This window comes from Xiphophorus couchianus, chromosome 1 (assembly GCF_001444195.1).
Source record: "Xiphophorus couchianus chromosome 1, X_couchianus-1.0, whole genome shotgun sequence".
In the NCBI taxonomy this organism is placed as follows: domain Eukaryota; kingdom Metazoa; phylum Chordata; class Actinopteri; order Cyprinodontiformes; family Poeciliidae; genus Xiphophorus; species Xiphophorus couchianus.
The window spans coordinates 14,681,018-14,706,442 of NC_040228.1; the positions used below are offsets into that span (position 1 = coordinate 14,681,018).

A 25,425-nucleotide genomic window follows, 5' to 3' on the forward strand; every position below is an offset into this window, starting at 1 on the left:
AAAAACCTTGGAATACATGGATAATGCTTATTAACCCGTGCTTCCTCAAATTTAATCAGCCACTCTGGCTATATTTTATTATTGTTTTTTTTTACATTGTAATATCATTGTAGGGTACATTTAATTTAACTTAAAAATAGTTCATATATTTGTCTCTTAATTTGTTGAAAAATAAAACATAACCATGGTGACTCTTTTAGTAAGTGTTGAAAATGCTCAGTAACATTTCAAAAAAATTCAATCAATGTTGATAAATTCCTGTTCCAAATGCTTCCACCTCCTTAAATTATTCATGGACGCAGAAATAAAAGTAGCTTTGTTACTCTGTGAGTTCACGGTAGGTGTTTTATTTCCAACAGCTGGATGGGTGATTATGCTACTAGCTGTGCCGACCGCACAATAAAACAACTTTCTGTTGTTTTGCATTTGTGGGTTGGAAATTTCAGATAACAAGAACATATTCAGAATATAATCTGTTGCTGATGTGTTTAATTCCTGTTGACTGCAAAGAATGTGCTTACTGTTAAAGTTGATAAAACGTCATTTGATTTGCCTGAGGATTAGAGAAATTTATGAAAATAACCATATAGTTTTACTTTATGTTTTACAATTATTATACAATGAAATACTCCATAATACATTGAAACCAAAGAACAAAACATTTTACAGGCCCAAGCATTTGTTTAGCAAATAAAAGTACTGTATAAAATTATTTTATTTTTTTTTACAAATAACTACTGTACTGTAAAATAATAATTTTAATCATCAATACGAACTGAAGGCTTCAAATTGCGGAGATCAGCACCGCCCCACCGCGACCCGACTCATTGGATTAGAACGGGAGAAAATGAAAAAATGATTATGAAAAAAAACAACAAAGTACAGTAGGACAAATAGTGACTCACATGTATTTCACTGCTCTTCTGACTGAGCCGCTGCATCCTGACTCCGCTCTGTCGCGTTTTTTTCTTCTGAGGCCCGCGGTGCAGGTGTGTTATTTCGAGAGTAGAACATAGTTATTGGTAGTTGTTGTCGCTCTTTTTTCTTCTGGGCAAAAAGATTTTTGAAATTGGCAAGCTGTTTTACGTACATGTACATATTAAACCGCAACATTATTGACACACAAGTAGAGAAAAAGCGGAGAGACTGTTTAGTCAATCAGAATGCAGAACACAATGCACGATGCAAATCCGTGACGCAGCGAGACCGCGAAAGGTGAACCGTGATATAGCGAGGGTTCACTGTATATGTATTCTAGAGCAGGGGTTTTCAAAGTCTGAGAAAGCTAGCCCTCTTCCTCTGAAAGCAAATTGTTATTGCTATTATTTCTGTAGACTGTTAGCTGTTGCTATATTTGATGTTCCAGTCATACGTGTTTCACTGATGCTGTGGGGTTTACCTGCTTTAGCGATGTGTAACACCACATGGAATGATGATTCGGTTTCCTTGACATTTACAGCGCTAAAATTACAAACCACTTTCTGCTATGACGGTTCATTTAGCCTACTCTCAAATTCCCTGGGCTTGGCAGGCAATACTCTGGCAGTGGAGCATCTTCCAAACTTAAAATAATCATGGTCATGGTCTCTTATTTTTTCAGTTTGCTTCGCCCAGACAGTCTCTCCTTAAGTCTAAGTTCTTATTTTGCTTTTTGAGATTCGCGTTGAGCATGCGCTATGGCTTTATACTTTACGTTGGTGCAGTATTCAAAATAAGGCGTAATAAAGGATTTATATAAATGTCAGTACAGGTGGACTTGCTCTACAATAGCACTTTGCAATTCGTCCAGTTTGAATGTGACTCCAACTCAAAGGGTCATGGATGGTGCAATTGGCAAGTTGCTCACCATAGAGTTAAGTACTAAAAATCTATCCATTTAGTTACTGGGATAGGCTTGGTGAAGGTGGTTAAATGTTTGCAGTTGCTTTTTCTAGTTTTATGTTTTCTTCCTCATGGAAGAAAATACACCCCATAGGGGAGGCACGCCCCACACTTCAAAAATTCCTCTTTTAGAGTAAAGAATATGGTCTTTTGGCTGAATAAAGAAAATATTAGAAGTTAATTGACTGACATTTATGATAACAACTAAAAATGCTGAACATTTTTCAAAGATTGTTGAAGTGGAATTAAGCTGTTTAGGTGATTTATTTTTTTTTTGGGGGGGGGGGGTCACAGCTCTTCACAAGTTACTCATGAATTGTTACTATTATGTGCTCTTTTTAAATCAAAATCTTCTTTTGACATATAATTCACATATCTAACATCTAATTTATGTATATTTATTTGGCTTGCTCTTAAAAAATAAAAAAAACACTTGTTTCCTACTCGAGTTTGGCATTATATTTGTCACTGATAAAGTAATTGTGGATTAATTATTGACAACAGTTTAATGGGGTTTTCATCAGTACTGACTCACTTCAGTCACAAATGCCTAAAATTATAAATGAACTATTTGTGGGTGGAAACATGAGGATGTCCTCCAGTTTCATTGACTTGCTGTTAATTTATAGAATATGTTTTGTGTATACATGGTATCTAGTTGTGGTGGTTCTGATTGCGTTGTTGCTCAGCTGTTTTCATCAGCAGTGTATTAAGAGATGCGTCTTTTGAGAGCACAGAGACATGATGTTCTGGCTTGTGTAGCTCATTGGGACAAATGAAAATGTCACTTTTTACATTTTCTTTATTCCTCTTGTTTGGTCGTTTGTTGGGTGTACTCTGCATGATGTGTTACTGTGATGCATTCTGAAGATCGTCGCTGGTCCATATTAATATGCACTGAAAAAAACACAGCGGCGGCTACACACTCCCAGCAGTGGTACCGTTATTCACTTTTTGCACACTACCCGGTCATGACAGTGCCAATAGCTAAAGGCTTTGAACTATGGAAACAGGCGCGTATAGAGTAACATACTGGACTTTTTACTAGCCTTGGTTGTCGGCCGTCAGTTTGCTCGATCGTAAATTAGAATCAAAGCCGCAGTGTCACGTTAGACCAGTCCGACAATGATTCAGCGACTTATTTTGCGTTTCGGCTCGGTGTCCAACCAACGGTGGCTAGCCTGCTAGCTAGCGCGTGCCGCGACTGTGTTTCTGTGAAAATTTGGATAAACTGATTCCTAACGGAGAGACTTCAAGCTTTTCAGGTATTTTATATACAACCACGACACTGTCGCTGTTCCCAAAGGGGTGTTTGTTGGTTATTTCCCTGCTGAAGAGGGGGCAGCATAAAAGTGTGTACTGTAGGGTCTCTTGCGGCCTGCTGATCCCCGACCTGTATTTGTGAATAGTCCGGGTTAGGAGCGGTTGGTGAATCTGTGAGCTCCTGTTTGACAGCTCTGGCACAATTTGTAAAAACTGGTCGATTTCTGTTTGGATACATTTCGCGAGTTGGCTATTTATTACAAATGGATTTTGTTTTGTGGTTTGTTTGACTTTTACGAGTAGTAAGTTAGCATTTACACGGGAGAACGTTTAATAGTTTACCGGTAGCTTGCTGTTAGCTTGTTAGTGGTTAACATATCCGTAGAAACGTTATCGATCGAGGTAGTCGCTAAATTGTTCTCTCAGATATGTGCAGTTCTTTTTTTGGTTGTCGCTGGGTAACCAACTAACCAAATCGGTTTAGATTAATTTTTAAAATTATACAAATCAAAAGTGACAAGTTAACATTGAGCGAAGAACGGGATGCTATGGTGAGGTTAGCTTGTTTAGCGAGGAGGCTATAACTTTGATCAGTGTAATGTCGGAGAGTTAATGATGGATCAAGCTTGCGGTGAAGTTGGTGTTACGTTTAAGTGATATCTCACTTGAGTCTTTTTAAACAGAGTTTGGGTTTGATAGATGGGGTTATTTTAATTTAATTAACTTTGTGTCGCATGATGCTTTCAAGCTAACAGCTAATGTCCTGCCCTGGTCTGCTTTGTGATGATTAGACGTTTCAATAAACAGAGGAAATGTGCAGCTATAACCACATATTGATCAGATCTCATGAAGAGTCTTTTAATAGTAATTGCATGGTTAAAATACCTTCCTGTGATGTTTCAGTCCGTGCTTTATACAACTCTTTAAGTATGGAGGTGTAGCAGTCTGTTGGTAGGCTACATTGTGCACTTTGCTGATAAATTGGTGCTTTTAAATAATATAAGCCATATCTGCAGAATTGAATTTACCATCTGCATCTGTGTTGTTTTCTGATGTGAGGGACTGTGTTGCTGATTGCAGGTAACCTGACTGGAAGATGCTCTGAATTGGGTATTGCCAAATAATTTTCTGTAAGTATGTTAACTCTTTACTCCAGCAGTTTAGTTGAACTCTTATCTATGCATCCTTTTTTACTTTTGTTTTAGATGTGTGAATTTTAATATTTGTTTTATTTATACATTTTCTAAACATATTTTGTGTCGTGTGTATTGTGATGTACTTTCATAATTTCTTAAAGGAGCAGCAGACAGAAAATCTCTACAATGAAGGTTGACAGAAGCAAATTAAAGAAAACGCCTACGGAAGCTGTGAGTGTGCTTAAAATTGACAATGAGGGGTTTTTAAAGTGCAGCATTATGAATTTGTACCTTAAACATGGTTCAAACTTTTAAGTGCCCAGTTGATTTCAAGTTAATCTTTTCAGTCTAATTTTGGTTTCTACCTTATATATTTGAAACTGTGAACATTTACTGTAAATTGAATTTTTCTTTTCAGTTCTTCCATTGCAATATCATGAGATCTCATAAAAAGATCATTAATGATTAATACAGAGGCTTTCTTTACTATTTAAAAATTTGACTTGGTATAAAACTTAGTTATGTAATTAATAATAGCTTAAGTTATGATTTCTTTACAGCAATAATTTTTAATGTTTGAAATTAAATTAGCCATTGAGCCAAATACATTAGGTATTTTTTAAAGATTCAGTTCTGTTTATCAGAGCCATTTCTGTGATAAAGCAAGAATATAATACATCTCGTTTACTGCAGATTTAGCCCAGTCTATCTGCTTTTAAAGAAGTGTAAACAGGGTTTTATGTGCACAATTGTAAAGTGACAAAGTATTCACAGGTCTTTTTTTCTATTGTAAGTTGACTTTGCTGTTTCTGCCGATTTTTGATTTAACAGCCAGCTGACTGCAGGATTCTTATAGAGAAGCTAAAGGCATGTCATGATGAGCAGCTATTGGTTGAACTGCAACAAATCAAGACCTGGAACATTGGCAAGGTACTTTCCAACAAAACTGTTAAAATAGATGTATCTTTCCTTAATGTTTTCTGTTACCTATGCCCTTTTGACAATGAAGTTGTGGTTATCATGCTCATGCAATGCAGTTTAAACTGAAATCAGATTTCAGCTGTATCCAACACATTTTTTTGATTCTTATACAGTATTTCTATTCTTGGTTAAGTAAAAGTAAATTTACTTACTTTTACTTAAGTAAAAGTAAGTAAATTTTATTTGACTATTTTTGATTGATTTGATTTTACTAATCTAAATGTATCATCACCACCATACACTGATGAATCCAGTTTGTCCAGTGCAAATATTGTAAGTTTTTGATTGTTTTTGGCATGTTGGATCTATTTTCTTGGCATACAGTGAGCCAATTGATATCGATCACTTCCTCAGATACTTGGCAAATTTCCATATGGCAATTAGGAAAATGTTAGGGTTGTGAGTACTTCACTTTTTTTCTGTTTTGGTCGACAGTGTGAGCTCTACCATTGGGTGGATCTGCTGGATCGCTTTGATGGCATTCTGTGCGATGCAGGCCAGACAGTGGAGAATATGTCATGGTTGCTCGTGTGTGACCGTCCAGACAATGGACAGCTCAAAGCCTTGCTTTTGGCAGTGCTCAACTTCACAGCTCTGCTCATCGAGTACAGCTTCTCTAGACATCTCTACAGTTCCATAGAGGTGGGCTCATACACTTTGGACCATTGTTTTTTTCTTCTTTCCATCTCAGAAGAAAAAGTGACACCATGTGCTAACTACCTCCCTCTGTAATCTCTGCTCTCACTCCTTTGCAGCACTTAACCACCTTGTTAGCATCATGCGACATGCAAGTGGTCCTGTCTGTGCTGAACCTATTGTATGTGTTCAGCAAACGCTCCAACTATATCACAAGACTTGGATCTGATAAAAGAACACCTCTCCTGGCTCGCCTACAACACCTGGCTGAGGTTTACACAATGATGCTCCATTTCTCATCACCATCAGTGTAGCTGTCATTTTTGGGGTATCGAAACTTACATTATTTGTTTCCTACAGAGCTGGGGAGGAAAGGAGAATGGCTTTGGCCTGGCTGAATGCTGCAGGGATCTCACTATGACGGTATAAATGCTCATACAGTGATGCCCAGTTACTAACTATTTAGATCATGACGGTTAGTAGGATTACTAGCAGCATATATGTATAGTAATAATGTACTTCTATTTGTATGTTTATGAACAGAAGTATCCTCCAAGTGCCACCACACTGCACTTTGAGTTTTACGCTGAACCGGGCCCAGAGGTCAAAGTGGATAGAAAGGTAAAGGTCAAGCAGTCATATTTAATTAAACTAGCAGATATTCAACTAATATATTACCTTAGGTTTTATGTAATTGTTCTAAATTTTTATTTTTTCAGCAGACAAGTAGTAACACACTACACTATATTCACATCGAGCAGCTTGACAAGGTACTGTTATAATGGAATTGATACGGCTTATAAAGATAATGAGACTTCGCTTTTACACTTGGTATGTTATGTTTGATAGATTTCAGAAAGTCCATCTGAAATCATGGAGTCGCTGACCGTGATGTACAACATCCCTAAAGACAAGCAGACACTTCTGTTCACTCACATTCGTCTGGCCCATGGTTTCTCAAATCACAAAAAGAGGTTGCAGGCCGTGCAGGCTCGACTACATGCCATTTCTATACTGGGTGAGTAGAAGCATCATTTCTGGGAAAAAGGCATATTTTTCTGCAGTTACTCTATTCTTAATTTCTCTATTTGCTTTCAGTGTATTCAAATGCACTTCAAGAGTCAGCCAACAGTATTTTATACAACGGCTTGATAGAGGAGCTGGTGGACGTCTTGCAGATTACAGATAAACAGCTTGTGGTAAGAAATTAGTTGCTATTTCTGCTCAATGACTTCCAACTTTCTTTTGCACAGACATTGTATTCATAAAACTGGAAGAGATACCAAGATTGCCTTCACATAATTAGATGTTCCTTGGGGTAGATTTTTCTACTTATATTCATGTCTTTTATGCATTATTGGATTTTGTTTCAGGATATCAAAGCAGCATCTCTGCGCACTTTAACATCAATAGTCCATCTGGAGAGGACACCCAAGCTTTCAAACATCATCGACTGCACGGGCACAGCGTCCTATCATGGCTTCTTGCCTGTGTTGGTGCGCAACTGTATACAAGCAATGATTGGTGAGGATTTCTTAAATCTGGAATTTTAAAATGTTTTCTTATTTACTCAAGTGATACTTTTACATTCTGCTTTTATGTTTTGCAATTTTAATAAAGCTACTTTTGTGGTTACTGTGTTTATATCTGAGTGAAATGTCTCCCAATTTGGAGTGTGTGATTTGCATCACCAGAGGAGGGGCAGCAGCAGCAAACTTACTAAATCCACAATATTCCATGTTTGAATTTGGTTATAATTACATTACTCAATTATAATTATTTATTTTATCTGTTTTCTGCATTGCCTTTACATTTTCAGCTCTTTTCTGCTATAGAAATCATTTACTTAATTGTTTGTTTAAAAATTCGTTTTATTTTTTTCATTAATTTCATCAATTTGTTGAAAAGTTGAACTGAAAAAGAAATGAATTGTGCTCTGTGACTTTGTCTCTAGTCTGTATACTAAGCTAAATTAAATGAAATGACTCAGGTGGACATTTGACTCTGAATTGTTGAAATTTTGTTTTCCAAGATCCTTCCATGGAACCATACCCGCACCAGTTTGCCACAGCGCTCTTCTCATTCCTCTACCACCTGGCTAGCTATGATGCTGGAGGCGAAGCCCTTGTTTCCTGTGGCATGATGGAAGCCCTTCTGAAGGTACATTCAGATTATAATAATGAATATTCATAACTGAAAAGTTTTCATTTGGGGCAAATTGATTGCTAATTTTCACTTATGTCTTAGGTGATCAAGTTCTTGGGTGATGAACAGGACCAAATCACCTTTGTGACACGAGCAGTACGGGTTGTGGACCTCATCACCAATCTTGACATGGCTGCCTTTCAGTCCCACAGCGGCCTTTCCATCTTCATTTGCAGACTAGAGGCGAGTTATACAAATTGAGTTTTTCTTTAGTTCTGATCCAGCTGCACTTCCTTGCTGTCATTACTCACCAAGTTACTGTTTCTGTGTAGCATGAGGTGGACTTGTCGCGGAAAGAGTGCCCTTTTGTCATCAAGCCAAAGATCCAGAGGCCTAGTGCAACTGTGGAGTCTGAGGACATGGACACAGACATGGAGCGTAAGTTGGAACTCATGGACTTATCAAACTTTACATTCACTTTTATACTAAAACCTGAACTCAGAATTATATAAACAAACACCACAAGAGACATTTAGGGTTAGTAAGAGAAAAGTGAGACAGTTCATCTGATAGAGAGGAGAGGCTAGTTAGAATCTGGTGTGGAAAAAAATAGGATGAAATCCACAAATGTATCCAATCTTTAGATCAATCTCAATCCTGATTTTTACTCATATCTTTAGTTTTAGTCATCCACATTTATTATCAGTAGCATTCATTGATGAGCCCAATGTGCCCTGTGTGAATAATCTTTTGTTTTTGGTATGTGGGAACTATTTTTTTAGGTTTTAATTTCTTCATTGTATCCCGTCATTCATCTGTTCAACAACTGTCTGTCCATATGTTTTTAAGTCATCATCTTAAAGCTCCTCCTAGTTTGATCTCGTTGTTTGTTACAAAATAATTATTGTTCCAGACTGCTTCCATAACAACAAATAATTGGTCTTTTCTCCTGTGCTGAACTCTCAATTCACTGAATCTGAATCCATTGGAAGATTCTTAGAAAGGGATGACTAATAGAAATTAATATCTTTCATATCTGCAGTAATCATGAGACGTAAATATATCTTATGCTTATTGGGTTTCACTTTGATAGAAAGTGAAACCTCAGTAGTTTTTGACACATGCTCTACAGCTGGATAGTTTTTAGTGTGAAGGGAAACACCCAATTATTAGTGCAATTATTATTAAAAACGCTCGCTGATTTATTTATTTATTTTTTGATATGACATGATTAATTCACAATAGTGTCAGAAGTTGCCATGGAGAGTAGCCCTGGACCATCATCATCTTCTGGCTCCAGACCGGAGGTCGATCACCGAGCACAGAGCAGTTCTTCTAACACGCCTCGCACAGGTAAACGACGCATTCATAAAAATGCAACAAAAACAAAACAAAACAGCTATGGCTACTGTTTCACCACGATGATGATATTCCTTTAGGCATGCAGTGTATCCCGCAGAGGGCCGCTCTGTTGAAGTCAATGCTAAATTTCCTGAAGAAAGCCATCCAGGATCCTGCCTTCTCTGATGGCATTCGTCATGGTAGGTTATTGACAAGATGTCTCTCAATAATTATAATAGTAGGTTGCTTTATTTATTTATTTATTTTTTTAAGATTTTCCTAAAAATCTGCACATTTCAACCATCTTGTCTGCTGTTAATTGCATTTTTTTCTGTGGGTTTAGTAATGGACGGGTCCCTGCCTACCTCACTTAAACACATCATCAGTAATGCGGAATACTACGGCCCCTCATTGTTCCTCCTGGGTATGTACACAGTAGCCCTTCAATTGTGTAAGCTTACTTGGATTTAGGTGCATTTTATATTTAGATGTTTTAGCAAGGTAACATTAAATTGTCACGCATTTCAATACGTTTCAGTTTTTGTTGCTGTCCTGGATTATAATTTTTTTTCGCTTCCACCTTGTGCCCTTAGCGACAGAGGTGGTGACGGTTTTTGTGTTCCAGGAGCCATCCCTGCTCTCCTCCCTGCAGGATAATGGTCTCACTGATGTCATGCTGCATGCCCTTCTTATCAAAGATGTGAGTTTCCAACATTTGGGTTCCAGGACCTTTTCCCTGATCGATTCTGATATATTTTTATCCAGCTGTCAGTATTGCAGTTCTGGCTGAACTGCTTTATTTGCTGTAGATATCAATAAAAACTAGATTTGTTGGAAACGGTGACTACGTTTTGTGGGTCATGAACATAAAAACAAAGGGAATAATTAAAATTTGCTTCATGTGAAAATAAAACGCTAAAGGTAAATGTATCATTCTGTTTACTCAGGTTCCTGCTACCCGTGAGGTGCTGGGTTCTCTCCCTAATGTGTTCAGCGCTCTCTGCCTGAATGCCAGAGGTCTGCACTCTTTTGTTCAGTGCCAGCCTTTTGAGCGCCTCTTCAAAGTGCTTTTGTCCCCGGACTACCTGCCTGCCATGCGGAGGCGACGTAGCTCTGACCCTTTGGGTGAGTTTCCTGACTGTGCCGTTTCTCACATACTCTCTCCAAAAATATTTGAATACATAACATGCTACTTTTATTTGTTTGTTTTTTTTGCTTTAGGTGACACTGCATCTAATTTGGGCAGTGCTGTGGATGAGCTCATGAGGCACCAGCCCACTTTAAAAACAGATGCAACTACTGCCATCATAAAGGTAGATATGCTTTTTTATCTAGAATCATTTCTTAAGTGTGACCAAATCAAATTCTGCAACAGTATTGAAGCTGAATTACCTCTGCAGTTGCTGGAGGAGATCTGCAACTTGGGTCGAGCCCCAGAGTACATCTGTCAGAAACCATCTATCCAAAAAGCAGATGGCACCGTGGCAGTGCCACCTGCGCGCTCCAGTCACGCTGCTGAAGAAGCTTCAAGCGAAGATGAGGAGGAAGAAGAGGCCCTCCACACGTTCAGCCAACAGCAGGGGGAGCCAGAGAGCAACAGACAGTCAGTGCCACTTGAACTGTATGACTCTGAGTTCATAACACAATAGAACAAAATGACTCTTTAAAGATGTTTGTGTCCATTTATTTTACTGAATGCTATAGGGCTGAAAATTTAATGATATGACTCTTTTTGCAGGGTTGTAGGGACAGAGGAACGGATACCAATTCCTCTGATGGACTATATTCTTAATGTGGTGAGTATTTCTCTCACTGTTATGTAGTTTATTTTTGCTAGAAGATTTAAGCAATAGTTAAAATGTGTTAAACTGCATATATATCAATGTTTGAAAGTATTTCTTCTAATGGTTCATCTTTTCAACTGAATAAAATTGTCCAATAGACAATTTTAAAAGATATTGTCACAAATGTCAAAGGCATTTTCATTTGAAACATGTTCATTTGCCTTTGTAAGTGCATCACTTTGCTATGCATGTTTGATTTTTTTTTTTTAGATGAAGTTTGTGGAATCCATACTGAGCAACAATACCACAGACGACCATTGTCAAGAGTTTGTCAACCAGAAGGGATTGTTACCTTTGGTCTCTATTTTGGGCCTCCCCAACTTGCCCATCGATTTCCCCACCTCTGCAGCCTGCCAAGCTGTGGCTGGTGTCTGCAAGTCAATATTGGTGAGCTGGCAAACAGATTGTGATGCATTTTTTCCAGATGTGTCTTTTAGGATTGAAAAACATATATTTTTCTCTCTTCCTTATCCCTAGACTCTCTCACATGAGCCCAAAGTCCTCCAGGAGGGCCTGTGCCAACTGGACAGTATTTTAACATCTCTGGAGCCACTGCATCGTCCAATAGAGATGCCCGGTGGGTCGGTGCTTCTCAGAGAGCTGGCCAACGCAGGCCATGTTACCGATGCCACACTGTCAGCGCGTGCGACACCCCTCCTGCACGCCCTAACTGCAGCTCACGCCTACATCCTAATGTTTGTCCACACATGCCGAGTCGGACAGGTACTTTTTGATTGGATATTGTTTGGGGTGAAAGGTGGATTTCTGGAATGTTGGATTTGAGTGTGAGTGTTTTTGTTCTCTCACAGAGTGAAATCAGAGCAATCTCAGTAAACCAGTGGGGCTCCCAGCTGGGGTTAAGTGTCCTGAACAAGCTGAGCCAGCTCTACTGCTCTTTGGTTTGGGAAAGTACCGTGCTGCTGTCCCTTTGCACTCCGAACAGGTTAGTGCCACATTTTTTAAGCTTTCTGTTTTACTCTTACACCTGGCTGTGTTTATATCCTCAATTATTGTGTGTCTGCCCCAACAGTCTGCCCCCGGGATGTGAATTCGGCCAGGCGGACATGCAGAAATTGGTACCCAAAGAGGAGAAGCCATCTGGCACTTCAGCAACAGCAGCGTCTGGATCCAGGAGAACTGGTAATGTCACCCTTAACTTAGTTTTTAACTACTGTCATTTATCTGAATGCTCTTATTAACCTAAGAGTTTTTTTATTCCGTTTCAGCAGAAACCGACACTGTGTCTGTGGATTCAGCGGCTGGTGGTCTACTGGAAGGCATGTGTCTAGATGGGGACACCTTGGCTCCTATGGAGACTGACGAACCCTCTGCATCAGATCCTAAATCAAAGTCCAAACTTACCCCAGCCATGGCCACTCGCATCAAACAAATCAAACCTTTGCTGTCTGGTAGGTAAACTGCTAAAACACAAATAAGGTTCATAAAGCGTTTTTTTTTTAATGCTGCTATAATCGTCTAACTTCTTGTTCTTGCAGCATCATCCAGGTTAGGCAGGGCTCTGGCTGAACTCTTTGGCCTTTTGGTAAAACTGTGCGTAGGCTCCCCGGTGCGTCAGCGCCGCTCCCACCACGCCACAAGCACAGGCACCACTCCTACGCCTGCTGCTCGGGCAACGGCCTCTGCCCTCACCAAACTTCTCACCAAAGGTCTGAGCTGGCAGCCCCCTCCGTACACACCCACACCACGGTTCAGGTAGGAAGAAACTACTGCCGCTGTTTCCAATATTACTTTGTACCTTAGAGATTTAGAGATTGTAACTCTGTTTGTCTCGGCAGGCTGACCTTCTTCATCTGCTCAGTGGGCTTCACATCTCCCATGCTGTTTGATGAAAGGAAATACCCCTACCATCTCATGCTGCAAAAATTCTTTTGCTCTGGAGGACATGATGCTTTATTTGAGTAAGTTCTGCCAAATGTTGTGACATGTTTAGCTCAATATTGACTTTATTTGGATGATAATATAACATGCGGTCTGTTATGGCATTTTTTGTATAGTTACAAAAAAAACTGATCTGAATTTCCAAAGTTGTGATTCTAAGAATACTTTTAGACATCTTATTTTTTTGTAATTAAATCCCCTCCTATTTGCAGTACGTTTAACTGGGCCCTGTCAATGGGCGGGAAAGTGCCTGTGGCCGAGGGGCTGGAACATACAGATCTCCCAGATGGGACGGGGGAGTTCCTGGATGCCTGGTTAATGCTGGTGGAGAAAATGGTTAATCCAAGTACCGTGTTGGACTCGCCTCACTCCCTGCCTGCTAAAATGCCAGGGATCACTCCCACCATGCCCCAGTTCAGTGCGCTGCGCTTCCTAATAGTCACCCAAAAGGTCAGTATATGAGTAGGACTGACATTTTGAGTTTTTCTAGTTGATATTTAGTGGCATCAATAATTTAATACATGATTCATCCCTCAAAATAATGAGTCAAATCAGGAACTGTAAGGTTTTTTTTTTTATCTTGCCTTGTAGAAATCCATATTCTTGAGCAGATAAAATGTTTTTCTTTTTTTACGTTTTTCACCTAATGGACAGGTGCACTGGGACAGTAATAAAAACACAGGCAGCTTTTCAATTCTAATTTTAGGTATCGATTTCCTTTTGTTTGAAATAGGACCCTTAAATCTGAACTTGAAGTGGGAGAAGATGTACCTCTGATAAAGGACTGTTAATTTTATTTTTCTTGTTTAAATTTTAGAACAAAAGACCTAAAATACTGGGTGCAGAACAGTTTGCTCTAATATTAACAACATGTTTTAAGGGCAGTTAAGTTTTATTTGGTTCTAAGGCCCAAACCGGAGAAAGTCTAGAGTTTGAATTGAGTTTCTTATTCCTTAAGTAGCTTGTTATTCTTTAATACCAGGAACCAAGTCTTTGTTTTTTTTTTCCTCCCTCAGGCTGCATTCAGCTGCATCCGCAGTCTGTGGAACAGGAAGCCACTAAAGGTGTATGGAGGCAGGATGGCTGAATCTATGCTGGCCATCCTCTGCCACATACTGAGAGGAGAGCCTGTTATCCAGGAGCGTCTGGCCAAGGAGAGAGAGGGCACGACTCGCCCAGATGAAGAAGGAACGTCCAGTAGTTCTTTGGCGCCCAGCGGACCCCCAGGAGGATCATCGACCAGTGCCGAAACGTCAGCAGCAAGTGGAACTCCCTCTGGAGTGCCAGCTGTAGGATCAGCTGACGATTCTACCATTTCCACTCCTCGACATGAGCCTCAAGTCAATCAGGCTCAACTTACTCAGGTACTGTTTTTGCATTTTGACTGAAGCTTTGTGCCATTTCTTATTTAGTTTTTGTTGGATATGAGTCAACCACATATTGGTGACATATTTTTGATTCAGTCAGGAGAGTTTGTAGCAGATTGATGAATTCAGACTTTCTTCCTTAAAGTTGATGTGCATAGTTTGCAGTAGTCTCACTTCAAAAATAAACTATAATAACTCCATTATTCTTCATATGTCCACTACTTTTTTAAAACATTTGACACACTTCATATTTTTTTCTTCATATTGTTATGAGATTTTTATTGCTTATGACTTTATTTCTGTGCTGAAGTGGAGAATAAACACAGTCGTGTTGGGTTTTAGCTCATGGACATGGGGTTTTCAAGAGAGCATGCCATGGAGGCCCTACTCAACACTAGCACTATGGAACAGGCCACTGAGTATCTTCTGACACATCCTCCTCCCCTTCTCGGTGGAGCAGTAAGGGTAAGACATCACATGCAGACACATAGAAATGTGTTTTTCCTTAATTAGATTATCTGACGTGGCTTTATTTTATCAGGACTTGACTATGTCTGAGGAGGACCAGATGATGAGGGCTATCGCCATGTCGCTTGGGCAAGAGGTCAGCATGGAGCAGCGTTCTGACTCTCCTGAGGTTTGTCTGTTTTTTTTTTTCTCCCAAGAGGATCCAGAATCATTGGTGTGGTCTCAAACATTTTTTGAATGAGTGGTGCTCGTTTCAGGAAGCAGCAAGGAGGCGTGAGGAGGAGGACAGGAGAGCGAGGGAGCGTGCAGAGGAAGAGGAGGCACGCTGCTTAGAGCGCTTCATGGAAGCAGAGCCTCTGGACCCACAGGAGCTGCACTCCTTCACGGACTCCATGCTTCCTGGCTGCTTCCATCTTTTGGATGAGTTGCCTGACACAGTTTACCGACTCTGTGACCTCCTGATGACGGCCATCAAGAGGAGCGGACCAGAGTACAGAGACCTCATCCTGGGCCAAGTTGTTGACCAGGTCAGTTGGTCAGCAGCCATTAAAATTACAGAAAGCTGTGCAGTAAAGGGCACATATGTTTTTCTGAATAGAACAATCTGTTCTCCCCATCTTCAGCATAAATGCATTTAGTGAAAACATAATCTATCATGAACTTAAAGAATACTTTATATTATGGTTCAAACATCTTGATATATTTAGTTCTGATCTTGATAAAACAAGTATGTACGTCAGTACTGATCTGACTGTGTAAATGTAGGTGTGGGAGGCTGCAGATGTGCTAATCAAGGCCGCTGAGCCTCTGACTACCAGCGACACAAAGACCGTGTCTGAGTGGACCCGGCAGATGGCAACACTCCCCCAGGCCTCGAAGCTGGCAACACGAATCCTGCTGCTTACGTTGCTCTTTGAGGTGCCAGAATTGAAGGTTTTAGCCATCAAATGTTATCAAGGGTCACATTTTAATTTAGTTATTGATTTATTTCTGGCTAATGTATTGCTTTATCTTCTTTATTTCAGGAACTAAAACTCCTGGGTGCAAGAGTGGTGGAAAAAAGCGGCATTCTTGAGTTGCTGATTAAGCTCCTCGAGGTTGTGCAGCCCTGCCTTCAAGCAGCTAAAGAGCACAAAGACATCCAGACACCTAAGTGAGTTTTTTTTTAATTGATCTTCATAAAAATGTTAGACTAGATTTTATTGAAATCTTTAGCATGTTTAAAAACCCTTTTATAATTGATAAAAATATCTTTTCAGATGGATCACACCAGTACTGCTGCTTATTGACTTTTATGAGAAGATGGCAGTCTCTTCAAAACGAAGGGAACAAATGAACAAGGTAAAAAACCTTGTTCATAATGCAACAATAATGTTGCACTTATTGCACTTATTTGGATGCTCATAGGATTTTGTCCAATGTGTAGATGCTTTGGTTTCCTGGTTTTATTTGGGGGAAAAATAAAGGCTTTTAGAGAATAACCTTCTGGGTGCTAACTAAACATTTTACATTTTAGTAAATTAGATCATCATTATTAAAGGTTTATTTACCCATGTTATTTAATACATACTCATTTATAAACGTAAAGGCAGTGATATTTTTGAATTTCTCTAATATTGATAATGGCTTACATCGATTAAAAACCCAAATAGTTTCTCAGAAAATCTGAATGTCACATGGTGACTCCTTTTTTAAAAAATTTTTTTTAATGAAAATGCTTTGATCTGACTATGTTGTGATCTACACAATCAAGGATTTCACAATTGCCTTTACCGAATCAGTGTGAACAAAAAACAACAAAAACTTTGTGTGTCAGTATTAAGGTTTATGTCAGTGTGCCGTCCTTCTGAAACATGATGGTTGATTTTCTTTCCACCTTTTCAGTATCTGCAGCCTAATGGAAATAACTGGCGATGGTTTGATGATCGCTCAGGGCGTTGGTGCAGTTACAGCGCCTCCAACAACAGCACCATTGACTCTGCATGGAGGGCTGGGGAGAGCAGCGTCCGCTTCACAGCTGGACGACGGAGATACACTGTGCAGTTTAACACTATGGTACAGGTGTGTGCATTTGTATTACTCTTTCTGTAAAGCTTTTGGTTGATTGGCCCCTTTTATCTGACCGAAAACACTCTTTATTGGGCAGGTAAATGAAGAGACTGGCAACAGAAGGCCGGTGATGTTGACTGTCCAGAAAGTGCCTCGCATAACCAAGCCTCCCAAGGCTGGTAATGTTACAGACTCCGACAGAGAGGAGGGAGACAAAGCCAAAGTGGAAGAAAGCCAGACCAATGTGGACTCAGGAGCAGCTGTGGAGATGAGCGCTCCTAAAGACGACTCCGGCCAGCTGAAAGAGATGTCCTCTTCTCTGGTGTCCGACTACGCTCAGGGATCCGACATCGTTGTGAAGGGCCTGTCTGACGACATGACCACGGTTCTTATCCGGGCATGTGTGAGCATGATCAGCGTTCCCGTTGACCCCGACACCCTTCACGCTACTCTGCGTCTCTGTTTGCGCCTTACTCGTAACCACCACTATGCAATGATGTTTGCCGAGCTGAAGAGCACGCGGATGATTCTGGGGCTGACCCAGAGTTCTGGCTTCAACGGCTTCACGCCGCTGGTGACTCTTCTGTTCAGGCACATCATAGAAGATCCGGCCACTCTGCGGCACACCATGGAAAAGGTAAGTTTTGCTCATCAATGTAATTCTTATGGAAAATGAGAATACTGGCAGAAATTGACTTTTTTTATGCAAAAAAACACCTTTCACACAATATTTCTAATCTTTTAGGTGGTGAGGTCGGCTGTGACCAGCGGCGCAGGTAGCACCACCTCAGGTGTGGTATCCGGCAGTCTCGGTTCCAGAGAAATCAATTACATCCTCCGGGTCCTTGGGCCTGCTGCCTGTCGCAACCCGGAATGCTTTATTGAAACAGCCAGCAACTGCATCCGCATTGCACTTCCTGCACCCCGCGGAGCTGGGACCAGTAAGTCAGCAAACGCAGCCATCCATTGAGTGAACAGATCTCAGTTTATATGGAAGGAAAATACTTATGAGCGCTACTAAATCTGAATTCATTTAGCACTCCATGTTTTATGTATGACGAATATTAATCTTTATTGCACATTTAAAATGCATTTCTTCTTTGCACAGCATCTGATGATGAATTTGAGAATCTTCGAATTAAGGGACCGAACGCTGTGCAACTAGTGAAGACCACGCCCCTGAAGCTGTCTCCTTTGCCCCCTATCCCTGATACCATCAAGGAGGTCATCTATGACATGCTCAACGCCCTGGCTGCCTACCATGCTCCTGAAGAATGTAAGACTTTTTCCTGACAGCCGTTTATTTGGAGAGTCTGATATGCATCGTTGGCGAATTACGCTCAGCTATTTGTGTATTCTTTTATGAAGCAGCCCATCTGTGTGTGTGTGTGTTACAGCCGAGCGGCCAGAGGAACGAGCTGCAGCTGCACAGAGCACTCAAGACCTCTGCCAGATATTGCAGGATGTTGGTGATGATGTTTACCAGCAGTACCGCCTCACCCGGCAGGGGAGCGACTTTGACTCGCAGTCGGCTTTCCATATCAACGTAGGGCTCATTGAAAAACCTGTATGGTTTGGACATTACTATTGACTTTTGCCATTAAAAGCTCTTCATCTTTTTCTTTCAGGCGCAAGTCTTTGCTGCCGACGGTGGTCCGGCTGAGTCATCCCAGTCTGGCACCCCACAAGGTGAAGGTAATTTTTCTTCTTTCAATAATTTGTTTCCCCACTTACTCTTAGAAAGATGTGAAGGCTAGCTGATCAGCACGCAGAATTGAAATACATAACATGGCAGCAGGGAGCATCTGAATAAATCTTTAAAAAGCTCAGACCTGTATTTATATAGGGAAATAAAATGAATCACACTTTGTTTTGTCTCTAATCAGTCTGCCATCAATTTTAGCTTTTTTGTGAGCGTTGTTGAGATTTCATGTTTTTAAATATATTTGTTACATTTTATCTCTTACCTAATAAATCTCTCTGTAACTTCCCCAGCCTCCACACCAGAAGAGATGCGGGAGGAAAAGAAGGAACAGGAAGGTGAGAAGGGTGCCAGCTCTGACGAGAGCAAAGCTGCTAAAGTGAAGGCAAGCAAGCCTCTCATGCCTACTTCCACCATCTTGAGGCTGCTAGCTGAACTGGTCCGCTCCTATGTGGGCATCGCCACTTTAATCGCCTCCTATTCCTATACCGCTGGACAATCTGAGCTTATAAAGGAGGCGAGTACCTATGGAAGATTTCATCAACCTTTTAAGAAGTCTTTTGCTGCTGACTTATTTTCTTGGTTTTGTAACCTAACAGGATTGCAGTGTTCTAGCCTTTGTGCTCGACCACTTGCTGCCTCACACACAGAATTCGGAGGACAAGGACACTCCGGCATTGGCACGTCTCTTTCTGGCCAGCTTAGCAGCGGCCGGCACAGGCACAGATGCCCAGGTCGCTCTGGTGAATGAAGTAAAAGCTGCACTTAGTCGAGCCCTAGCAATGACAGAAGGTGCTGAAAAACATGCCAGGTAAATAAGTTTAATGTACTTTATACACAACGAGTACAACATTATAGTCGTTGATCAGTTATGCGTTGGATCTTTTCAAACTTAATGTTGTCCTGACTTGTTTTCTCAGGCTTCAGGCAGTGATGTGCATTATCAGCACCATCATGGAGTCCTGTCCTTCTACATCGACTTTCTACAGTACAGCAGCCGCCAAGACTCAACATAATGGCATGAACAATATCATCAGGCTCTTTCTTAAGAAAGGACTGGTCAATGACTTGGCACGTGTGCCTCACAGTCTAGATTTGTCCAGGTAAACCATTAACCTATATTTTTTTTTATTACAGAGTTCAAATTAAATGGAAGTTAGTTACATAAATTCAGCTAGTAGATTTGAATTCTGTTAGTTACTAATTAAAATGTCCTTTTGTTGTCCTTCTGGTTCGTCTTGCATTTCCCTTCTTGCAAAACCCAGCCTCACCATATTACTTAAATGTCAATTTGCTACTTTGTTTCTGTGTAGGATAGCATTTGTGCAGTCCTAAAATTTGTGTATTCTAAGTTTTCCAGGCATAGCGTCATTTTATAGCAAAGAAATGTTACTTTGTGTCATACCCATATCTGGCTTCTTGAACTAAGCCTCCTTTTTAAGGGGTTTTAATCTGGTTAATTTGTACTTGTGTCTGTCTTGTGAAATATAGTGGCTAAACTAAATTTAGATTGGATTATTATTTGAGAGAGGTTTGCTCAAATCTGTTTTCTTTGCCTTAGTCCCAACATGGCCAACACAGTAAATGCAGCACTGAAGCCTCTGGAGACTCTGTCGCGCATTGTTAACCAACCCAGCAGCCTTTTTGGAGGCAAAGGCGCCTCCAGCAAGACCAAGACGGAACATGAAACAGTGGGCACTGCCAGGGATAGCAACAGCAACACACAGGATCAAGGTACCTACCAGAAACTGATGAGGTTCTTTCCAACTCCACTGATCACCACACACTTCCTTGATGTTCATTCGTAAAATCTGATCCAGGAGAGTCGGGAGAAACGGAGCCAGTGGACGGCAGCCACAGGGTACAGGGGGCGGACACTGACCTCATGGATGGAGAAGCAGAAGGAGACACGGTGGTCATCGCTGGACAGCCAGAGGTTCTCAGCACACAAGCTATGCAGGTAAAATATGATTCCATCTCGTGTAAATATTTTGAGGGTTTCATCTATGATTAAGAATCTTTTAAAAAAATTGACACTACTTCAGAGATGTTGTCCTGACGATTTCTTTTGCCCCGTGACTTAATCGTGTTTTTCTTCTTGTAGGTTGAAAATGAGTTGGTGGACCTTATTGATGAGTTATTGGAGAGAGATGTTGGTACTTCAAATAGTACAATTATAGGTAAATCAATCAAAATACATTAAGTGTGATTGTGACATTTAATGTAGCTTATACTATGATAATGTAGAGTATCTCAATACCCCAGTGAGACTGATGAAGGGCAAAATAAACTGCTTAGACATGGTGATTTTTTAATATTTTTTTATTGGTAATGCTTTTGTTGACCCAAAGTCTACAACTCCTATTGTCTTTAATTCCAAATAGTTGGACGTAGCGGTGGGGATGAATCACAGGAGGATGTGTTGATGGATGAAGTCCCATCCAACATTAGCCAGGCGTCCACTCTTCAGGCTAACCGTGAAGGTATGTTGAGGACAGATCAGACAGCTGATTGTCATTTTTCATATTTCATTTTCATTTGTCAACTAGGGAAGCTAAGTACACAGTATGAAAACATTTTCTCTTCTTATTTAGTTTATTTACATTAAAAAAGCATCCCATTTGTTTCCAAATTTGGCCCTGAAAAACATGACGATTATCAGAAAGATTAACACCCTGCTTACTGTGGCTGCTTTTATTGATACAGGAACTTTGTGTGTAACTTCCTCACTAGACTCGATGAACATTCTTGAACCAGAGGATGAGGAGCATACACAGGAGGAGGACTCAAGTGGCAGCAATGATGATGAAGACAGTCAGGATGAGGAAGAAGAGGAGGAGGAAGAAGAGGAGGAGGACCAGGTTTGGATATATACAGGAAGGTTTGTTCAAGAATCTAATGATGGTTGTTGCCCATGCTCATTACTGCTGCTGTCTCTTTAAGGATGACGAAGAAGGAGATGAGGATGATGACGATGAAGGGTCAGAGATGGAGCTGGATGAAGATTTCCCTGACATCAACGCTGCACCACACATCCGCTTTGAACGCTTTGACAGGGATGATGACCTCATCATAGAGTTTGACAACATGTTTTCCAACAACGGTGGGTAGAAATGATTACTTATTAAAACAGTCCATTTTTTTATTTTTCTATTTGTCCCTTAATGTCCAAATAATTTTTTCAATCATCAAAACAAAATGTTCAATTGTTTTCTTTTTTTCCCCTCAACATTTTAAGAGATTTTGCCAGTGCTTTGACCTAATGCTTACCATGTCTTCTGCTCCTCCTCCAGCTGACATCCCTTCCTCCCCAGGAAACATCCCCAGCTCCCACCCTCTTATGGTGCGCCACGCTGATCACAGTTCCCTCACTCTAGGCGTGGCCGGCTCTAGCAGCCGCCTGGCACAGGGCATGGGTCGCAGCCAGCGAACGCTTCGTCAGCTCACCGCCAATAGCGGACACACCATCCATGTCCACTACCCACATAACCGCCAGCCCAATCCTCCACTCATTTTGCAGAGGTAAAATGACGATGCTTCTGTGAAGGCTTGCTTCAGCTTATTTTCTTCTGGTAGTAATTAGAATATTTTATTCCCTCTTGTTCTGTTTCAGACTGTTGGGCCCCAGTGCAGCAGCAGACATTCTACAGCTGTCCAGCTCTCTGCCTCTGCAGTCCCGCGGCCGGGCCCGTCTTTTGGTTGGAAACGAGGATGTCCACATCATTGCTCGTTCCGATGATGAATTGCTGGATGATTTCTTCCACGAACAAAGCAGTACTGGGGGACAAGCAGGTAAACATTACAATGAAGTCGAATCTAAAATCACTTTTTGACTGTGGGAACCTTTTCCAGGAACAAGTTAGTTTCCCCACAATTTACCTAGGTACAAAGTTAAAGCAAAAAGGCTCTGCTAGCTAGCTAAGTATTTAATTTGACTATTTTATTTTCCCCAACAGCATTATGATTTAGGCATCTCAGTTCAAACTCATCTACAGCTTGTATTTTGTGTTAATTTTGGAAAAAAAAGTTGTCTGCTTATATCAATCAGTGAAGAGAGAGTCATACTGGAAGATTTAAAACGGTTTGTCCTGAAGCACAAAGAAAAATAACCGCCTGTCGATCATTACGGTTTCAGATTAGAAAATGAGCCACAGTTCTGTCAAGTGTGAAGGGAGTATATGCTCTTTTTTTATTCGTCTTTTAGGCTTCAATTACTAACTAAATAAACATTCACAGAACTAAATATCTGTGAACGTTGCAAATTTTCCTGACTTTGAATTTTTTTCAGTTCCTAATTGTCAATACTTATTTCAAAAGTTAGATGGTTCTCTGAAACATAAGTCAAAACAAGTCATTTTGAAATATATTTTTGTTTTATTTTCCATTGCATGAAGTGCTATCATGTGTGTTTTATCTCTCTAGGTACTCTCTCAAGTATTCCCACTGCCCTAACTAGATGGACAGATGAGTGCAAAGTGCTCGATGCTGAGAGTATGCATGACTGCGTAGCAGGTAAACCAATAATAAACATATTTCAACAGCAATAAATTAATAGTTACTTACATAAGAGCATTGTTTGGCTTAGTTTTTTTGACAACTGTTTTGTTAGTGGGACTTGATTAAAATTTGAGTAAATTACAAGGTCTGTGATTAATTAATCAAAATGAATTGCATTTTAATAAAAAAAATAAAAAAAATACCTGGGCAAAGAGAAGCAGTTTTGTCGTCCATTGTTGCTGTTTGAAGATATAGTTAGTGCATCATGTTTACAGGCATACTAGAAACACAAATACAAACGTCCAGGCTTGACACTTTTGTATGATTTAAAGAGTCTAAGAAATGCGCTTAGTTGCATTAACATTTGTGTAGTTAATGAATAAAAGTTAAAAGTCAAAGTGCATGACCTCTTGTTTATACTAAATAGACCAGATGTGAAAGAGTAGTTTTTCTTCATAATACAGTTTTTCTGCAAAGTCTTAAAAAGTCTTGAATTGTTGAACAATCTTAATTTTAAATGCTACCAGATTTTCCATACTAGATATGAAATGACATTAAGTTAAATTTGTACATTAATTTTATGATTTCTAGTTTTGAATTTTTTTGGTGGGCAAGGGGCAGAATCAAAACTTAGGGGATTTCCACTACCTGCTATTCATTATGGGAAAGTTTATTTTTAAAGAGGTTTGGCTTGAACAACATTTTGTGACCTATAGTAACTAAATGAAACAACTAATGTGGCTCAGTATATAGATTTGTATAGTGTTGACCACCTTTGAGCTGCAACAACAAAACATTGTTTCCTCGTGTCTAGTCCAACTAATTTCTCTTTTGTGTGTGTGCTTAGTGGTGAAAGTGCCTATCCTGCAGCATCTGGAGAGTCTAAGAGATGAGGAACTGGAAGAGCGCAGGGAGAAGAGAAGAAGGCAGCTGGCCGAGGAAGAGGAATCCAAACAGAATGAGAGGAGGGCATCTGGGGCAGAGCAAGTCAGGGATCAGAGCCTACAGGTTTGCAGAGAAATAATTATGTTGGTGGCTGAAGAATTTGTTCTAGGGGATTTTTTAGTGCCTCGTATTAAACCAGTTTTTGCATTCCAGTAGCCTTAGATCAGCTGAGAGGCTAGAAAGCATCCTCTCAGCTGTTTGTTGTTTAGTTTTTTTCCACCAGTTGCTCCATGCAAGAACTGTCTGGGTTGCAGCTTTAGCATTCTGGTGGTGATCATCTAATATTTCTAATATTTCTTTTAATATCTATGTTTAAGAACATAGATATTAAAATATTAGACATACAGTACAGACCAAAAGTTTGGACACACCTTTTAATTCAATGAGTTTCCTTTATTTTCATGACTATTGACATTGTAGATTCACACTGAAGGAATCAAAACTATGAATAACACATGTGGAAATATGCACTAAACAAAAAAGTGTAAAACAACTGAAAATACCCTTTATATTCTAGTTTCTTCAAAGTAGCAACCTTTTGCAGTGATTACTGCTTTGTACACACTCTGCATTTTCTTGATGAGCTTCAAGAGGTCGTCACCTGAAATGGTTTTCACTTCATAGGTCAACCTGCCCTGTCAGGTTAATAAGTGGGATTTCTTGCCTTATAAATAGTCATGAAAATAAAGAAAACCCATTGAATTAGAAAGGTGTGTCCAAACTTTTGGTCTGTACTGTAGGTATTAAAAAAAGTTTCAAGGCATTTTTACTGGTTGCTTTGAAAGTAATGTGGAACAGCTCAAATTCCTAATGTGAAAGAAAATGCAACCAGCACATAGCAATGATAAATGGCCCATTTGCTGCAAAACGGTTCTAAAGATATAGATTTATGCTAGGGTTTATAATGAGTTGATTTAAAATATGGATTTTAGTCATTAGTTTGGAAGAACTAACGTTTTGCATTTGGACATTTTTTGTCTCCAGGTTTCTGGTTTGGGGACAGTTAATGGTGCGGACAACACTGCAGGTACTGAGTTTTGTAATGTGGAACACTTTTGTTTTTACCATTTGTAAAAACGTTTTAATGAAAGGTACCAAGAAGAAGGCACCCAGCTTCTGGTGCGTGCTGTGGGATGAGGTAGTAGTTTGTATAGTTTTAGGATCACACCAGATCTGGGAGATAACTATACAGTCTACTGTCTTTCTTATGGCCACGCCTTATCATCTGGACATGTGTATTTGGAGCAAAAATATTTTATCTTTCTCCTTTT

At 40.0% G+C, this 25,425-nt stretch overlaps 1 protein-coding gene across 12 annotated transcripts in view; it reads left to right on the forward strand.

Moving 5' to 3' along the window:
- The window catches only part of huwe1 (HECT, UBA and WWE domain containing E3 ubiquitin protein ligase 1), a 41,375-nt gene that overhangs the window by 3,461 nt on the left and 12,489 nt on the right, over window positions 1-25,425 (forward strand). For 3 of the 12 annotated variants that reach the window (XM_028022078.1, XM_028022158.1, XM_028022150.1), the window contains exons 3-59: window positions 4,225-4,274; window positions 4,442-4,511; window positions 5,112-5,210; window positions 5,697-5,903; window positions 6,017-6,169; window positions 6,258-6,320; window positions 6,441-6,518; window positions 6,617-6,667; window positions 6,747-6,915; window positions 6,996-7,096; window positions 7,271-7,421; window positions 7,930-8,057; window positions 8,145-8,285; window positions 8,375-8,480; window positions 9,288-9,395; window positions 9,482-9,583; window positions 9,727-9,807; window positions 9,977-10,083; window positions 10,331-10,508; window positions 10,605-10,696; window positions 10,784-11,004; window positions 11,122-11,179; window positions 11,438-11,614; window positions 11,705-11,950; window positions 12,037-12,170; window positions 12,258-12,367; window positions 12,454-12,636; window positions 12,724-12,940; window positions 13,024-13,146; window positions 13,339-13,576; window positions 14,143-14,490; window positions 14,836-14,958; window positions 15,035-15,130; window positions 15,219-15,488; window positions 15,727-15,894; window positions 15,987-16,114; window positions 16,221-16,302; window positions 16,846-17,022; window positions 17,108-17,647; window positions 17,756-17,951; window positions 18,119-18,286; window positions 18,408-18,556; window positions 18,639-18,705; window positions 19,006-19,229; window positions 19,312-19,523; window positions 19,633-19,815; window positions 20,274-20,446; window positions 20,533-20,672; window positions 20,817-20,892; window positions 21,097-21,195; window positions 21,419-21,573; window positions 21,656-21,815; window positions 22,006-22,234; window positions 22,326-22,504; window positions 23,135-23,224; window positions 24,057-24,217; window positions 25,139-25,181. In XM_028022078.1, coding sequence (XP_027877879.1) covers window positions 4,467-4,511; window positions 5,112-5,210; window positions 5,697-5,903; window positions 6,017-6,169; window positions 6,258-6,320; window positions 6,441-6,518; window positions 6,617-6,667; window positions 6,747-6,915; window positions 6,996-7,096; window positions 7,271-7,421; window positions 7,930-8,057; window positions 8,145-8,285; window positions 8,375-8,480; window positions 9,288-9,395; window positions 9,482-9,583; window positions 9,727-9,807; window positions 9,977-10,083; window positions 10,331-10,508; window positions 10,605-10,696; window positions 10,784-11,004; window positions 11,122-11,179; window positions 11,438-11,614; window positions 11,705-11,950; window positions 12,037-12,170; window positions 12,258-12,367; window positions 12,454-12,636; window positions 12,724-12,940; window positions 13,024-13,146; window positions 13,339-13,576; window positions 14,143-14,490; window positions 14,836-14,958; window positions 15,035-15,130; window positions 15,219-15,488; window positions 15,727-15,894; window positions 15,987-16,114; window positions 16,221-16,302; window positions 16,846-17,022; window positions 17,108-17,647; window positions 17,756-17,951; window positions 18,119-18,286; window positions 18,408-18,556; window positions 18,639-18,705; window positions 19,006-19,229; window positions 19,312-19,523; window positions 19,633-19,815; window positions 20,274-20,446; window positions 20,533-20,672; window positions 20,817-20,892; window positions 21,097-21,195; window positions 21,419-21,573; window positions 21,656-21,815; window positions 22,006-22,234; window positions 22,326-22,504; window positions 23,135-23,224; window positions 24,057-24,217; window positions 25,139-25,181 — 8,503 coding nt within the window. In that variant the 5' untranslated portion in view covers window positions 4,225-4,274; window positions 4,442-4,466. Of the gene's footprint in view, window positions 1-2,847; window positions 3,147-4,224; window positions 4,275-4,441; window positions 4,512-5,111; window positions 5,211-5,696; window positions 5,904-6,016; window positions 6,170-6,257; window positions 6,321-6,440; window positions 6,519-6,616; window positions 6,668-6,746; window positions 6,916-6,995; window positions 7,097-7,270; window positions 7,422-7,929; window positions 8,058-8,144; window positions 8,286-8,374; window positions 8,481-9,287; window positions 9,396-9,481; window positions 9,584-9,726; window positions 9,808-9,976; window positions 10,084-10,330; window positions 10,509-10,604; window positions 10,697-10,783; window positions 11,005-11,121; window positions 11,180-11,437; window positions 11,615-11,704; window positions 11,951-12,036; window positions 12,171-12,257; window positions 12,368-12,453; window positions 12,637-12,723; window positions 12,941-13,023; window positions 13,147-13,338; window positions 13,577-14,142; window positions 14,491-14,835; window positions 14,959-15,034; window positions 15,131-15,218; window positions 15,489-15,726; window positions 15,895-15,986; window positions 16,115-16,220; window positions 16,303-16,845; window positions 17,023-17,107; window positions 17,648-17,755; window positions 17,952-18,118; window positions 18,287-18,407; window positions 18,557-18,638; window positions 18,706-19,005; window positions 19,230-19,311; window positions 19,524-19,632; window positions 19,816-20,273; window positions 20,447-20,532; window positions 20,673-20,816; window positions 20,893-21,096; window positions 21,196-21,418; window positions 21,574-21,655; window positions 21,816-22,005; window positions 22,235-22,325; window positions 22,505-23,134; window positions 23,225-24,056; window positions 24,218-25,138; window positions 25,182-25,425 lie in introns of those variants that run through there. The other 9 variants (XM_028022085.1, XM_028022134.1, XM_028022112.1 and 6 more) reach the window with 9 other exon arrangements.